Source organism: Meles meles, chromosome 7 (genome assembly GCF_922984935.1).
Source record: "Meles meles chromosome 7, mMelMel3.1 paternal haplotype, whole genome shotgun sequence".
Classification (NCBI taxonomy): domain Eukaryota; kingdom Metazoa; phylum Chordata; class Mammalia; order Carnivora; family Mustelidae; genus Meles; species Meles meles.
The window spans coordinates 87,716,806-87,731,879 of record NC_060072.1 but is presented as its reverse complement, the minus strand read 5'-3'; the positions used below and the strand labels follow the sequence as shown (position 1 = coordinate 87,731,879).

Sequence of the window (15,074 nt, the reverse complement as noted above, 5' to 3'; positions counted from 1 at the left end):
ATAAAACTGGTAGTATTCCTGCTTTTTAGTTAATTATCAGACGTGAAGAATTTCAGGGCTTTTTTTTTTTAATATTTTATTTATTTGACAGAGATACAGTGAGAGAGGGAACACAAGCAGGGGGAGTGGGAGAAGCAGGCTTCCCACCGAGCAGGGAGCCCGATACGGGGCTCCATCCCAGGACCCTGGGGATCATGACCTGAGCTGAAGATAGATGCTTAATGACTGAGCCACCTAGGCACTCCAAATTTCAGGCTTTTTGATTCCCGATTCCATGGTGGTTGGTTTTGTTTTTGTTTTTCACTATACCACACTATTTTCCTCTAAATGTTATAATCGAGGCTTCAAAATACATGAAGTAAAAAGAGGCAGAACTGAAGGAATGGACTGGACAAATCCATACCCTTGTTGGTGATTTTAATACTCTTCTTTCATAATTGACTAAGTCACTAGATAAAAAATTACTAAGGATGTAGATTTGTACAACATAATCAATCAGTTTGACCTAATTGACATAAGAGAAGAACACTATGCCAACAACTGAAGAATATATATAATTTTCAAGTGCACATGTAACATGAATTAAGAGAGACCACATGCTAGGCCATAAAATAGTTCTCAGTAAATTTTAAAGTTTTGAAATCTTATAAGGTATGTCCTCTGCCCATAATGGAATTTAGCTAAAAATCAATAATATTAAGATATCAAGAAAATATTTGCAAGTTAAACTCTTGAAAATGACCCATGGATTAAAGAAGAAATCACAAGAGAAATTAGAAAATATTTAATAGAATGATGCTGAAAACCCAGCCTATCAAAACTTGTGGGATGCAGTTAAAGCATGCTTAGAGGGAAATTTATAACTTTAAATGCTTGTATTAGAAAAGAAGAAAGCTTTAAAATCAATGATATAAGCTTTTAAGATCTGGAGAAAGAGGGCCGCCTGGGTGGCTCAGTGGGTTAATAAAGCCTCTGCCCTCAGATCAGGTCATGATCTCAGGGTCGTGGGATCAAGCCCCGAGTAGGGCTCTCTGCTTGGCGGGGAGCCTGCTTCCCCCTCTCTCTCTGCCTGCCTCACTGCCTACTTGTGATCTCTGTCAAATAAATAAATAAAAATCTTAAAAAAAAAAAAAAAGAAGAAGAAGATCTGGAGAAAGAAGAGCAAAGTAAGTTAAAGGAAAGAAATAACCAAAAAAAGGTAAAAAATTAATGAAATATCATAGACCTATACTCCTGTAACAAACAATACATTATATATTAGTCACTTGAATTTAAATTTTTAAAAAATAAATTTTAAAAAAATTACTGAAATAGGCATTAGACAAACAATGGAGAAAACTGATAAAGCCAAAAGTTGGTTCTTTTTAAGGTTTAATTAAAGCTGTTAAACCCCTCGAATAAAAAAGAGAAAACAAATGATCGATGTCAGGGAGAAAAAGGGGCCCTCACTATAGATCCTGTTGATGTTGGAAGGATAATGACAATATTATGAACAATTTCATAGTAATAAATTCAACAACTTAGATGAAATAGACAAATTCCTTAAAGAACATAATTGAAACTCCAAAAGAGATAATTATTTTTGACTTTTGAATCTTCAGCATGGAGATCTCTGTCTGTTGTCAGATGGAATCATTGTCTTCCTGCTTCTCTATTTCCCATATCCTAGATGTTGATATTTCCTAAAACTATCCTAGAGCTCTCCGTGCTCTCATTTACCTCCAAGTATGGTTTTTCTCTTTGTAATAACACTATCTTGATTTAGAAGAAAAACCTACCCATATATTGACCCTTTCAGGACCCATCAGTTCTGTCAAGGATTCCCTTTTCTTCCCCATCTCTCTTGTGCTCCTAGTATAGAGAAAGGGATTTATAGGTAAGTCAGGGTTGAATCCTAAAGGCTGATCTGGATTATCTGTTTTCTCTTAGTCACCTTGGTTCTGGGACATCCGACAGTGCTGGCGTAGCTATCCATATCAGGTATGGTCTGAGCCCCTTCAAGACGGGCCTTATCTATGTGTGGAAGGTAGGGTAGGCAGGGCAGTCTCAGGGCAGATGGCACGTCTTCTTGGTATTCTGGAGGGATTAGGGGCTAAGTCTCTTTGAGTCATATATTCAGGGTATCTATTTCTGGGGCCCCCATAACAGTGAAATCCAGCCATCTTTTTGTTCCAGATTCCCTATTATATTCACCATAATTGCTTCCTGGCACTTAATGAGATGCTTTCTGATTCAGGTGACCTTTCTGAATCAAGGGTAACTTGGAGTCCCCTTAAAAGCATCTTGGTTCTGACCTATTACTAGAAAAATGTCAGGGGGCTGCTAACAGGATAGAAGGAAAGACCTGAGTGTCTTCAATCCCCTGAAAATCAGCATTAATTGTCCAGAGTTCTAGACATACTGATTTGATTGTGCTATTGTATGTGTTAACCCTATCTGATTTTTTCTAAAGATGTGAGCTGAAAATGTGTATGTGGAGGGGCAGAGGGAAGAGGTTTAATTCTCCACACCAATCCAAAGCCTGTCAGCTAGTACAGATCTTGGAAGATGATGGGGAAGAAGGGTGTCTAATAATTTTGGGTATTGGTCCTCTGAAACAGGAAGTTGTGGAGATGGAATGAATTTTTGACTAGCTGGTATTCTAACTACTACTTTCTCTTTTCCAGCCTCTCACAAGTGGGCTTTATTACTATTATATCATGGAATTGGCCTTCTATTGGTCTCTTATGTTTTCTCAGTTTATAGACATTAAACGGAAGGTAAGGACACTGCCTCCCTCCCTGCTAATTTATTGCATCCTCCTCCTTTCTAGCAACCACCATGATTGCTATTCTGGATTTTCTGGCCTTCCTGGGACCACAAAAGAGGGAGAAAGTAGGTTTGATGAGCCTGTTAGGTCTTGGTAATGCTCTCAGAAATGAGACTTGACCAATGATGAAGTAAGTGTATCTGAGGCATTCAGGGCAGCCCAGGATAAGAACAGTTAACAGCTAAAAAGCATACCCTTTTCCTTAGTTTTCTCTAAGGTTCTTACATGTATAAAGTTCTGGAAACTAGTCAGAACTTGGGGATAACAAGGCCTCATCCAGGAAGAGGCCTGCTTTCAAAAAAGCATGATCTGGCTTTTGATTTATATTGGAGATCCTTGCTCTTTCTCTGTTCTCCCTTCTTGGTAACTCCAGCTACTCAAAGAATGTCAACTGGAAGGGGTTTTAGATGACTTAGTTTACTGTTTTCTTGCTATTGTTTAGGAAACAGAGATTCAGGGAAGTGAGTTGACTTGCCCACACAGTGACAAAGTTAGAAATGATTTAAGTTTTTTATACACAGACAGAAAGGACAGAATCTTCACTTTTTATTGGTATGCACCTGAAATAATGTGGTTCCAGCAGCTCTAAGGTTAATCTGTCACTAACTCATGATTATCTTTGGTAAGGAAAACCAGGGTTAGCATTTATAGGAATGGATTGACACTAATCTGGGTTCTTAGTTTTTGTATAATCTAGAAGCTCGGTACTCAGTTCAGATGCCCTTTACTCTCCAATGGTCAGGAGACACAGGTCCCCTTATTAAAAATTTATTTTAAAACACGACACATGTAAAAAGATTCATAATATATATGCGGCTTTTAAAACATACTGGAACATATACTGTGAACCCATCCAGCTCAAGAACTATAACCTACCATTTTATCTATGTGGAGAGAGCACAGACTTCTCATCCCTGTTTCTCTGACCCAAATTCACCTGCCTTCTCCCATCCTCTGCCCCTCAGTGGGTCGAGAAGTATTAGACATGTCTGATAACAGGTATTTAGAGATTTTTTCCAGGTTTACCCTTGGCATTTGAATTAGAGCTTTAAATCTGTAAGCAGAAGGTGCTTATAGTTAAGATAGATTATTTAGTATTTCTCTGCAACTTTTTTTTTTTTTTAAGATTTTATTTATTTATTTGACAGAGAGAGATCACAAGTAAGCAGAGAGGCAAGCAGAGAGAGAGGAGGAAGCAGGCTCCCTGCGGAGCAGAGAGCCCGATGCGGGGCTCGATCCCAGGACCCTGAGATCATGACCCGAGCCGAAGGCAGCAGCTTAATCCACTGAGCCACCCAGGCGCCCCTCTCTGCAACTTTTTAAAAGAGTTTAGCTTCACCCCTCCACAGACCTCTCCTGTTAGGTCCCTTTGGTTGAAATTTCCTTCATCAGAACAGTCTTAGAATCTCAAAGATACTGCTTATAGGTCTGATTACCACCTGGGAAATTATTTCCAAGTGTCAGGTCAACATACATGGTCTACATATTCTGCAACTTCCAAACAGAATGGTTATTTTCCATGCTTGGAGCTATATTAACATAGATTATAGGTCAGTTACCGGTGTAGAGTTTTGGGTCAAATGCTAGGGTGCTCCATAAGGGAGAGTTTAAACAAAATAGAACCTCTATGGCCTTGCCTTTACCCGCCTCTGCTGTTTCTATTCCATCCTAGGACTTCCTGATCATGTTTGTGCATCACTTGGCCACCATTGGGCTCATCACCTTTTCCTACATCAACAACATGGTTCGGGTGGGGACTCTGATCATGTGTTTACATGATGCCTCAGACTTCTTGCTGGAGGTAAACCACCCCCCTCCAACCTCTGTCTCCACATTATTCCTCTTTCTCGCCTCCCCCCCCACCCATTTCCTCAATATTCCTCTTTTCCTTCCTTTTCTTTGTATCAGAGAACTGGCTTTCTCCCCAGCTCAGTTCTTTTCTTCCCCCACCTCCCAACTCAGTTCTTCTCTTCCTTTCTCCAGGCAGCCAAACTGGCCAATTATGCCAAATATCAGCGTCTCTGTGACACCCTTTTTGTGATCTTCAGTGCTGTTTTTGTGGTCACTCGTCTAGGAATCTACCCATTCTGGTAAGTGTTAGGGCCATGGAGCTGTGGTCAGTATGTAGCTAATGACAGCTTTTGCCAATTTAGGGAACAGGCCACCAGACACCCTATTGCCTTGCCTTATCCTGGGCCTAACCTGATCAATAGACTGTCCCAGGACCTTACTTCCCTCGCACAGTATTTCTAGGAAGATGTGATCCAGGCTGAGAATATCCAACTCACTTACCTGTGGCTTTCCAGACTCCTCTGAGGAATAGCCCTCCTTTTATGCCTAAGTAATTCCTTTGCCTTCTTCTGCACTGACTGCAAAATTCTCTTATTTTCCTGCTCTTCTGGCCTCCCGCACCGTAACCAACACACACACCACTCTCACTTCCACCCTCACTGCTCTGTACAAAGCCAATGACTGTAGGTTGGGGATTCTCCTTCATCTGAGGGAATCAACTACCGACTGTCCTGTCCGTGCCTAAGGGCCTGAGTAATGGTTACTATTATGATTAAAACTGCTGCCCCAGTTTTGTGGAACGGTTCATATTTGAAACGATTAATGATACGACTTAACCCATCAGTTCCTGAGACTTACATATCTTCCCTTGCCTCCTAAGATCAAAAACTTCATAGGCCCCTTTCTTTATCTTTTTTCACTGTGGATGAATATCCCTGGCATTTCAACTGTTAGAACAGAGAGAGGAAAAGCTTACTGGGTTCTGCTTCCTAGGGAACTGAGCTTCATTCCTGTCTGCTGGCTTTGACTCTAGAATCTCACCACTGGCCTCCTCTTCTAGGATTCTGAACACGACCTTCTTTGAGAGTTGGGAGATGATCGGGCCTTATCCCTCCTGGTGGCTCTTCAATGGCCTTCTCCTGATCCTGCAGGTTCTGCATATCATCTGGTCCTACCTAATTGTGCGAATTGCTTTCAAAGCTTTGATCCGAGGAAAGGTGAGGAGGAAAGATGGCTTCTTTCTTTGGGGCTGGATAGCAAGATAGACATTACTCAGTAGACCTTCTCTCTAGCTTAGTGAGCTGTGCTACTCAAGCAGACACAAGAAAGCAGAAAGCTTAGGACTCCAGAGTTTTCTGTAAGTGTTTAGCCTGTTAAGACATGACTTGGAGGGGCATCTGGCTGGCTTAGTCAGTAGAGCATGTGACTCTTGATCTCTGGGTCATGAGTTGGGGCCCCACGTGGGGTGCAAAGATTATTAAAAAAAAAAAAAAAAAGACATTTAGGAGAAAGGATCTGCCTTCCTCCTGTCCCTTAGGAATGACTGTGGTTAAATAATGAACAGTATTATGTTTCGAGATGGCCTCAACCCCTTCCTACCCCTTACCTCCCTACTTCAGTACATTTCATATTTTTGGTTTTCTAGCATGGAAACCTTTTTCCAAAGGTTTAGAGTTTAGTTTAGAGCTCTAAACTATAAGCTGTATAAAAGCAGCAATGTTCGACTGCCTAAGAATGGCATGATAGTTCGCAAGCCACCAGATGACCACACTGTGGTGTTCTGAGATGTGGGGCTAAGTACTGGCCTCATCCCACTGTTGTATGAAGTGGTGATCCTGAATGAGATAGGTAATTAGGATTTCAAATACCCACCTTACACCGAGAGACCAAGAATACACAGAGGGGTCATTTAATGATCACATTCATAGCTGGAGTGTGGAGGTTCGGAAGCAGTTAGGCTGGGATTTGCCAGTGGGCTCGGGATGCAGCCTTCAGCAATACAGAGTGCCGAGGGGGAGGGGCTCTGCCAGGGGAGACACTGAGTCTGGGAAAGGGAGATGGCATGTAACCCAGGCATATATGATCTGTTGTGTCCCTGTTCCTTATGGCTGCAATTGGTTTTAGAACTTGCTCAGCGTGTCTATGCATCCTGCTGTAGCTTCTGGGCTACCAGACATCTCTCTTCTCCCCTGCTTTTCTTTCCTGACCAGGTGACCTATCCAGGAAGGATTAGACCCAGACTCTGTACTCTCCACTCTTTTCTCACCTCCTTCTTTTTTCCTATGCCTGGTGGGAGCTGGACAGTTTCATCTCTTGCATGTAAGTGTATCTGTGCTTCTGGCGTTCCTGCTTTCCTTCCTGTTCCCCGTGTTGTCTCCGAGCATGCCTCTCTCCTGACCCTGTGAGGCCACTGTTGACTGGAGCTCAATTTGCCAGATTCTTGTTCCTAAATGGAGGCAAGAGTTGAGTCTACTCTTATTTTTTCCCTTCTTTGAGCCTCCCTTTACCTCAAATCTAAATAGACTCTGCCCTCTGGTAGAAATTTCATAAAGGTCAGGTAATCATTTGCTTGTGTTCAGAGGTCAACAGCTGCAATAAGCCAGTCTTAGAGCTAACCAAAGCAAGTGCCCCACTCCTTGGCAACAGCATTTACAGCTCTGTTCCCTTCTCACTCCCTTCTCTCCTTTACTTTTTCTTTTTTTAACAAAACACCTTGAGGTGCCCCTGGCTGGCTCAGTCAGTAGAACATGCGACTCTTAATCTCAGGTTCGTGAATTCAAGCCCCACACTGGGTGCAGAGCTTACTTAAAGAAAATATAAATTAAAAATCCCCACATTGATTGTCCTTCAGTTCTGGAGGTCAGAAGTCTGGCAGGTCTCACTGGGTTTCTCTCCTTTACTTTTGATGGTCCCTGGTAGAGAACTGGAAATACTTTGGTGTCATAGGGTACTGAGTCCAGTAGAATGACTGAAAAAGGCCTAGTTATGGATCAGCTCTGGGGATAAACAAAAGTCAGGATGACCAATATGAGTAACTCCAGGGGTCACCACCGCCAGAAGATAGAGGCAATGATGACAGCCACCTGTGTTGTTTGTATTGGTCTTTTCTAGTGTTTGAGGTGGGAGAGGCAAAAGAGCGCCTGGAGTCCACGCGGACTCAGTGAATGACTTCAGCTCTCTCAGGCTGATCCTGAGAGACACCCCCTTCCCAACTTCTTGTCCCATAGGGAACAAAGAGGATGAGGGAGAAACCAGGCCATGGCCTGGACAGTATTTTGAGTCAGGTGCCACCAGAAAAGTGGGACACGGAGGGAGCAGGGTCAGAACATGGGCTCTGGGGGCTGGAATCTGCCTTACAGTAGCAGACAAGTTCTGTCCTCATCTTCTCTACCTCTGGCCCCATCCCATCCAGGTGTCCAAGGATGACCGCAGTGACGTGGAAAGCAGCTCGGAGGAAGAAGACGTGACCACCAACACAAAAAGCCCCTGTGGCAGCAGCTCCAGCAATGGCGCCAATCCGGTGAATGGTCACATGGGAAGCAGCTACTGGGCTGAAGAGTAAGGTGGCTGGTGTGGAGACCGCAGCACACATGGACCCACGGGCCACCGGCAGCCCACTCCTCTCAGGCCTCCCCACGTCTCCACGCTTGTGACAGAGGGGTCTGCAGGGCACTGAGGAGAATCAAAGAAGCAAATATTTTTCACTTTTTTAAAAAAACTCTGCCATTTTGTATTTAATAGCCAGATACCTTCGGTAATGTTATTTGCTGTGTGTGTGTGTGTGTGTGTGTGTGTGCACGCGCGCACCCGTGCACATGTATGTATGTGTGCATATGCGTTTGTGCATGTGCACGAGTTTCATTTCCCGGGTTGGGGCACAATTCAAGACTAGGGCCACTAGGCCTCACGCCCCCCTCTGGACCCACCTCAATCCCAGATTTGGCTGCATCATGACAATGCTGGCTCTGGGCTGTCCCCTCCCTCGTTGTTCATGGCCCTCGAAGCTCTGGCCATCTGAAAGGAACGGTTAAGTTGAGCTCCAGGTTTCTGCACTGTTCCTCCCTGGAGCTGGAATATTTCACATGAAGTTGTACAGAAACACGACTGTGGATAAGATGACCGAGATTTTTATGGCCTCTAGCTAGATGCTCTTCCTACCACCTGGTAATTACAGGGACAGCTACTGATGCCCTGCTCTTTACTAAATGGTACGCAGGGAGGGGGGTTTGGTAGAGGGTGCGCTGAGGGCTGGCGGAGGGCAACAGCCACTGGGTGAGCCGTTAACGGTTTATACTATTGTTTACTCTTCTGTGATTAAAAGTGCTTCAACCCTCCTCTGCCGTCTCAACTTCTTTAGTGACTCTATCCCCAATTCCCTGAATCCGTAAGCTAACTAAGGAAATTTTCAGGTCTGATTCTAAAGGTTCTTAGACACCCAATTTTTCCTTTCTGTGCTTGCTGGGAAGAGAGTGCCTATACTTTATGGCTTTATGTGTTAAGAAAAAATTAAACATGCATAGTAGTCACAAAAAATAAAAGTATGGATATTACCAAACCAACAAAGGATTTGGTTGAAGACACTTTTAGTGAGATACTTGTATATCCCATACAGAGACTACCAGTTAACACTAAAAAGATTGTGATAAATGAGTCTGAGACGTTTTCTCTTTTAGTTCTATTTTCTTTTAGCCATGGAAAAACAGTCTTCCTAATCCAGACTTTTCTGTAGTTGAGGTCTTGGCAAAATTGCCAGTGGTAGTATTCATCTCAGAATAGTTTTCCATTTAGTGAATATTCAGATTATCAGAATATTTCCAGATGTTCTTGTGTACAATAAGGCTTATGCAATGCTTCATTGCCAGGGAAATGGATGAAAATTGAGAGAAACAGGTTACTGTTCTAAGAATCAGGTACTCACTTGGTGTTTACTGACATTATTGGGATATAGACCTAGCTAAAATTACCTTACTGAGTGGCTGGCTTGTTTTGCTTTGTTTTTTTTTTAGATTTATTTATTTGACAGATAGAGATCACAAGTAGGCAGAGAGGCAGGCAGAGAGAGAAAGAGGGGAGGAAGCAGGCTCTCAGCTAAGCAGAGAGCCCGATGCGGGGCTCGATCTCAGGAACCTGGGATCATGACCTGAGCTGAAGGCAGAGGCTTTAACCCACTGAGCCACCAGGCGCCCCTTGTTTTGTTTTTTAAGAGAGCAGGCATGAGCTGGGGAAGGGGCAGAGAGAGGGGGGATAGAAAATCTCAAGCAGGCTCTACATCCAGCTCAATCCCACAACCCTAAGATATGACCTAAGCAGAAATCAAGAGTTGGATGCTTAATCAACTGAGCCACCCAGGCGCCCCTGAGTGGCTGGCTTTTAAAAAAAACTTACCTTGGGGCATATGAAAATTATTTCTGAAAAATCTTACATAGTTATTTGGTCTGAGCTAGTCTGCACTCTTACATTTAGTTCCTCAACTTGCCATATTATTGAATAGACTAGTAATTGTGAAATATGAACAAAATGCTTTTTTAAAAGATACGGTTTTAAGCCTTGTGAAATCTGAACAACTGCTATGTAAATCTGTGGTTAGTTGTCCCAGTTAATCTGACAAAGATGCAACTGAATGGTATAATCATAAAAATAGTAATAGATTACATGGCAAGCACTATATTAAGCACTTTATCACATGTGATAAAAATGAAGCAAAAAGAACTTGGCTAAGGTTGAACAGCTAATAAAGAATCAAACCCAGCATCACTATTTGGGGGGGGGGGGGCAGGGAGAGAGAATCGCAAGCAGGCTCCATGCTCAGTGTGGGGTTCAGTCGCATGGCCCCAAAATCATGACCCGAGCCAAAACCAAGAATCAGACGCTCAACCTACTACACCACGCAGGTGCCCCAACCACTTGACTCAATCTCAGCTCAGATCTTGATCTCAGGGTCATTAGTTCAAGCCCTGTGCTGGGCTCCAAACTGGGTGTGGAACCTACTTTTTTTTTTTTTTCTTACTTATTTATTTGACAGACAGACAGAGATCCCAAGTAGACAAAGAGGCAGGCAGAGAGAGAGAGGGAAACAGGCTCCCCTGGAGCAGAGAGCCCGATGCGGGACTCGATCCCAGGACCCCAAGACCATGACCTGAACCGACTTTAAAAAAAAAAAAAAAAAGTCTTGTAGAGCTGACTTTTAGTAGAGTATATTACTTCCACTGTATTCTACTGATTAAAGTAGTCACGGGGCTGGGAGTGGGGGGGTGGTCCTGGGTGGCTCCGTGGGTTAAGCCTCTGCCTTCGCTCAAGTCGTGATCTCAGGGTCCTGGGATCGAGTCCCACATCAGGCTCTCTGCTTTCCTCTCCCCCTCTGCCTGCTTCTCTCCCTACCTGTGATCTCTCTCTGTCAAATAAATAAATAAAATCTTGAAAAAAAATTAGTCACAAGGACCACCTAGATTCGAAAGGGTGGGGAGAGAGACTACATAACCTCGATGAGTAGGAGGCTCACTGGGGAAGACCACATGCAACTGGAGATAGAGTTGCATTCACCTTTGAAAAATTTAATCTGCCACATTGAGGAAATCTTAAACTGCTTAAAAAACACAAACAGAGGGGCATTTGGGTGGCTCAGTCAGTTAAGCATCTGCCTTTGGCTGGAATCATGATCTGGGGGTCCTGGGATAGACCCTGCATTGGGCTTCCTGCTCAGCGAGGGATCTGCTTCCCCTCTCTCTCTGCCCCTCCCCTTGCTCATACTCTCTTTCTCTCTCTCAAGTAAATAATTAAAATCTTAAACACACACACCAGAGAACCTGGCTGGCTCAGTGGATAGAACATGCAACTCTTGATCTCAGGGTCATGAGTTCAAGCCCCACACTGGGTGTAAAGATACTAAAAACAAACCCCAAACCACAAACATCTTAGATCACCTATCGTGTATCATAAACTTTCATGTTACCTCAACCCTAAAAATAATCACTTGAGTTTAGTTAGTAGATGATTCAGTATTGCTGACTGTAAACCAAATTCTTCAGACTTTATATCCAGTATTCAAGCAGGGAAGTATTTTCAGTTCAATAAAATATTTAAGTGCCTACTTTACAATAGGCACTGTGGCAGAAGGTGGGGACACAAAGATGAACAAGATCTGGTTTCTGCTCTCAGAGAGCTCCTATACCCACAGTAAGGGGGAAAAGTATTCCAGTGCAAGAACTATCCTAAATTATTCTTGGCAAGGTGGGAGAAAACTTGAAAGTGGAACTTGGCCATTAACTGAAATGAAAATGTATGTTTAGAAGAGATGTCCAAGTATACGAAAGATACCTGTCCTGGCTTAATGCAGGCTAACATAACTTGAGACAAACATCTAGAAATGGTAGATAAAGGTTTGGTTTTGTTTTCAATGCATAGCTGAGGAAATCCAGGAAAGGGGACACCAAAGACACAATGAAAGTTTCGAACTGAAAACTAGTGCAGAAGGTAAAACAGCTGATGCAATCACTGGAGGAATAAGGGAACATAACTGAAAGACTTGGGTTTTAATGCTGACAAGAGACAAGACTATGCAGAAAGCTGGAAATGAGACCTCCGGTTAAAACTGGGACCCTGAGCAGCGGGGAGCCTGCTTCCCTCTCTCTCTCTCTGCCTACCTCTCTGCCTACTTGTGATCTCTCTCTGTCAAATAAATAAATAAAATCTTAAAAAAAAAAAACAAACTGGGACCCTGAGACAGAAACAGACTTCCTGAAAGGGGGGAAACCATGAAAAATTCATCCAGTTGGCAAAGAAAGGAAGCCAGGAAATTTGGAACCATGGAATTTCACTCCATGTGAATTCGAGAATTTAAATATACAATTTCTGTGTGGTCTAGGAAATATCAAGACCTTCCCCACCCCATCCCCAGGTAAAAACTTGCATTAAAATGGTCTCAGATCAGTTACCTGTGGCACTGCTCTGGAGAGACAGGGGCGTGATGCTGCAGACCACGTGGGATCCTTACACCATTACCACCACCTCCCAAATGAAAAAGCTCTGAAAGGCCGTCTGGCTCAAACCTGCCAGAACTATAACTAACAAAATACTAGTATCCAGAATATACGTAACTAAAGAAACAACAAAGACAACCACTACCAAGACAAAGACAGGGGAGGGAACAAAGGATATGAATAGGCAATTTCTACAGGAAGAATATGTTAATGGATAATCAGTCAATTAAAGGGTGCCTGGGTGGCTCAGTGGGTTAAGCTGCTGACTTTGGCTCAGGTCATGATCTCAGGGTCCTGGGATCGAGTTCCGCATCAGGCTCCCCGTTCAGCAGGGAGTCAGTTCTCCCTCTGCCCACCCCCCCCCATACTAGCTTCTCTGTCTCTCTGAAGTAAATAAATACAATCTTTTTAATTAATTAATTAATTAAAGAGGTGCTCTACCCTACTGGAAATCAGTAATACATAAATTAAAACTAACAGAAAGCACGTAACACCACTTTGGAAAACTTAACAAAAACTAGTAAAGCTAAATATTAGTAATGATTACTCTTGGAGAAACTAGTAGATGGGCCCAAGAAAACATACAAGGATACTCATCGGATTGCTATTTATAAGAGGGAAAAAGTGGAGATGACTCAATGATCTTTCTCTAAAGGAATGGAATAAATTGATTTACTCACGCAGTTGGATGAGCAATTAAAGACTAAGGGGTTTTTCCCTTCTTTTTTTGTCAATATGGATGTATTAGTCTGAACCAAGAGAATATAAATACATGAATTTTAAAAAGATCTGTTATAAGGAGTTGGCTCACATAATTGTGGAGGCAGAGAGGTTCCCAGGATCTGAAGTCAGCAGCTAGAGTACCAATAGAGCTGACGATGGAGTCCCAGTCTGATTCCGAAGGCCAGTGTCTCAGCTCAGACAGGCAAGTGGAGAGAGAATTTTCTTACTCTGCCTTTTTTTATTCAAGCTGACAATGAATTGGTTGAGGCCCAAACACACTGGGGAGTGCAACCAGCTTTACTCAGTCTGTGGATTCAAATTTTTAAATCTCATTCAGAAACACCCAGACGCATGAGGAATTCTGTTTAACCAAGTCTCTGGGCCCTGAGTGGCTCAGTCCAGTTGCCACCTAAAATTAACCAGCACAATGATAAATAAATGTCAAAAACATGTTGAGTGAAAAGGGCAAGTTTCAAAAGAAAATGTCCCCCTTGATGAAATTAACATTACTTTTTTTTAACCCCAAATAATATTATGTATTTCTACAGTAAAAGTTTGGAAACATATCAGAAGGATGGATAGTTTTTATCTTTGGGAAGGGAGGATGTGGGTAAGATGAGTAATGGTATCATATTTTACTTTTGGTGCTTTTTACATTTGGAATAATTCATTTCAAATATTTTTTAATACAAAAAGTATATGGCATTTTCAGGGAACTAACCTGCTGGAGTTGGATCAAAGAGGCAGGAGGTGAGAATAAGAAGATGGCTTGGGACTATAGAGTGAAGAACCCTGACTATCATTTTGAAGTTACATTTTATTTTATTTATTTTTTTAAATTTATTTATTTGACAGACAGAGATGACGAGCAGGCAGAGAGGTAGGCAGAGAGACAGGAGGAAGTAGGCTCCCTGCTGAGCAGAGAGCCCCATGCGGGGCTCGATCCCAGGACCCTGAGATCATGACCTGAGCTGAAGGCAGAGGCTTAACCCACTGAGCCACCCAGGCGCCCCTGAAGTTACATTTTAGATGGTAGATTATAGGAGCCCTCAAAGGTCTAAAGCAACAAATGAGTCTTTTAAAAAGTATTCATGGGGGGGAAAAGTACTCAGGGGAGGGTGTCTTACTAGTTGGGACTAGACATTAGAGGTAAAAGAAATGTCTTTATAAAAAAAAGGGGGCAGGGTGCCTGGGTGGCTCATTCAGTTAAGTGTCTGCCTTCAGCTCAGATCATGATCTCAGGGTCCTGGGAATCAAGCCTCTTTTGGGCTCCCCGCTCCACAGGGAGTCTGCTTTTCCCTTTCCCTCAACGCCCGCCCTCCCTGCTTATGCTCTCTCTCTCTCTCTCTCAAATAAAATCTTAAAAAAAAAAAAAGGGGACTGAATTGGCGACTGATAGTAAGGTTACAATCTGTTCCGCCCTCACCTCAGCCATCTGTATATAGTTGTCTTTTCTTGTGCAGTAAAGTTTCCTGCAGAGCAGACCTCACCAACAGAGTTCAGTCGCAAGCCCTAGGCCTATTAAAAGAAAAAAAAAAAAAAAAAGGCAGATTTGGGAATCTTCCTTCATTCCAATGACTGCTCTGTGACAAACACCTAGGAAACAATACTAAGCTTTTGACAGCAACAGGGTTCTGCTGTCTGATACTAATTTATTTTAGGGAATTGGCTCCCAGTTGCAGACCATCCCTTGTTATGGTTCTCAATTGTCTGCCTGGCTACTTTCCTTCACTGTCCACGCCCTACAAATGGTTCTCAGGCAGACTAGAATCTCG

General features: G+C 42.9%; 1 protein-coding gene across 3 annotated transcripts in view; it reads left to right on the top strand.

The window, feature by feature from the left end:
• CERS5 (ceramide synthase 5) overlaps positions 1-8,338 on the top strand; it is a 30,361-nt gene extending 22,023 nt beyond the window's left edge. The window contains exons 5-11 of one of the 3 annotated variants that reach the window (XM_046013039.1): positions 1,930-1,980; positions 2,667-2,759; positions 4,482-4,610; positions 4,793-4,899; positions 5,661-5,817; positions 6,811-6,919; positions 8,013-8,173. In XM_046013039.1, coding sequence (XP_045868995.1) covers positions 1,930-1,980; positions 2,667-2,759; positions 4,482-4,610; positions 4,793-4,899; positions 5,661-5,817; positions 6,811-6,919; positions 8,013-8,026 — 660 coding nt within the window. In that variant the 3' untranslated portion in view covers positions 8,027-8,173. Of the gene's footprint in view, positions 1-1,929; positions 1,981-2,666; positions 2,760-4,481; positions 4,611-4,792; positions 4,900-5,660; positions 5,818-6,810; positions 6,920-8,012 lie in introns of all 3 variants that reach the window. The other 2 variants (XM_046013037.1, XM_046013040.1) reach the window with 2 other exon arrangements.
• Positions 8,339-15,074: the final 6,736 nt, after the last annotated feature.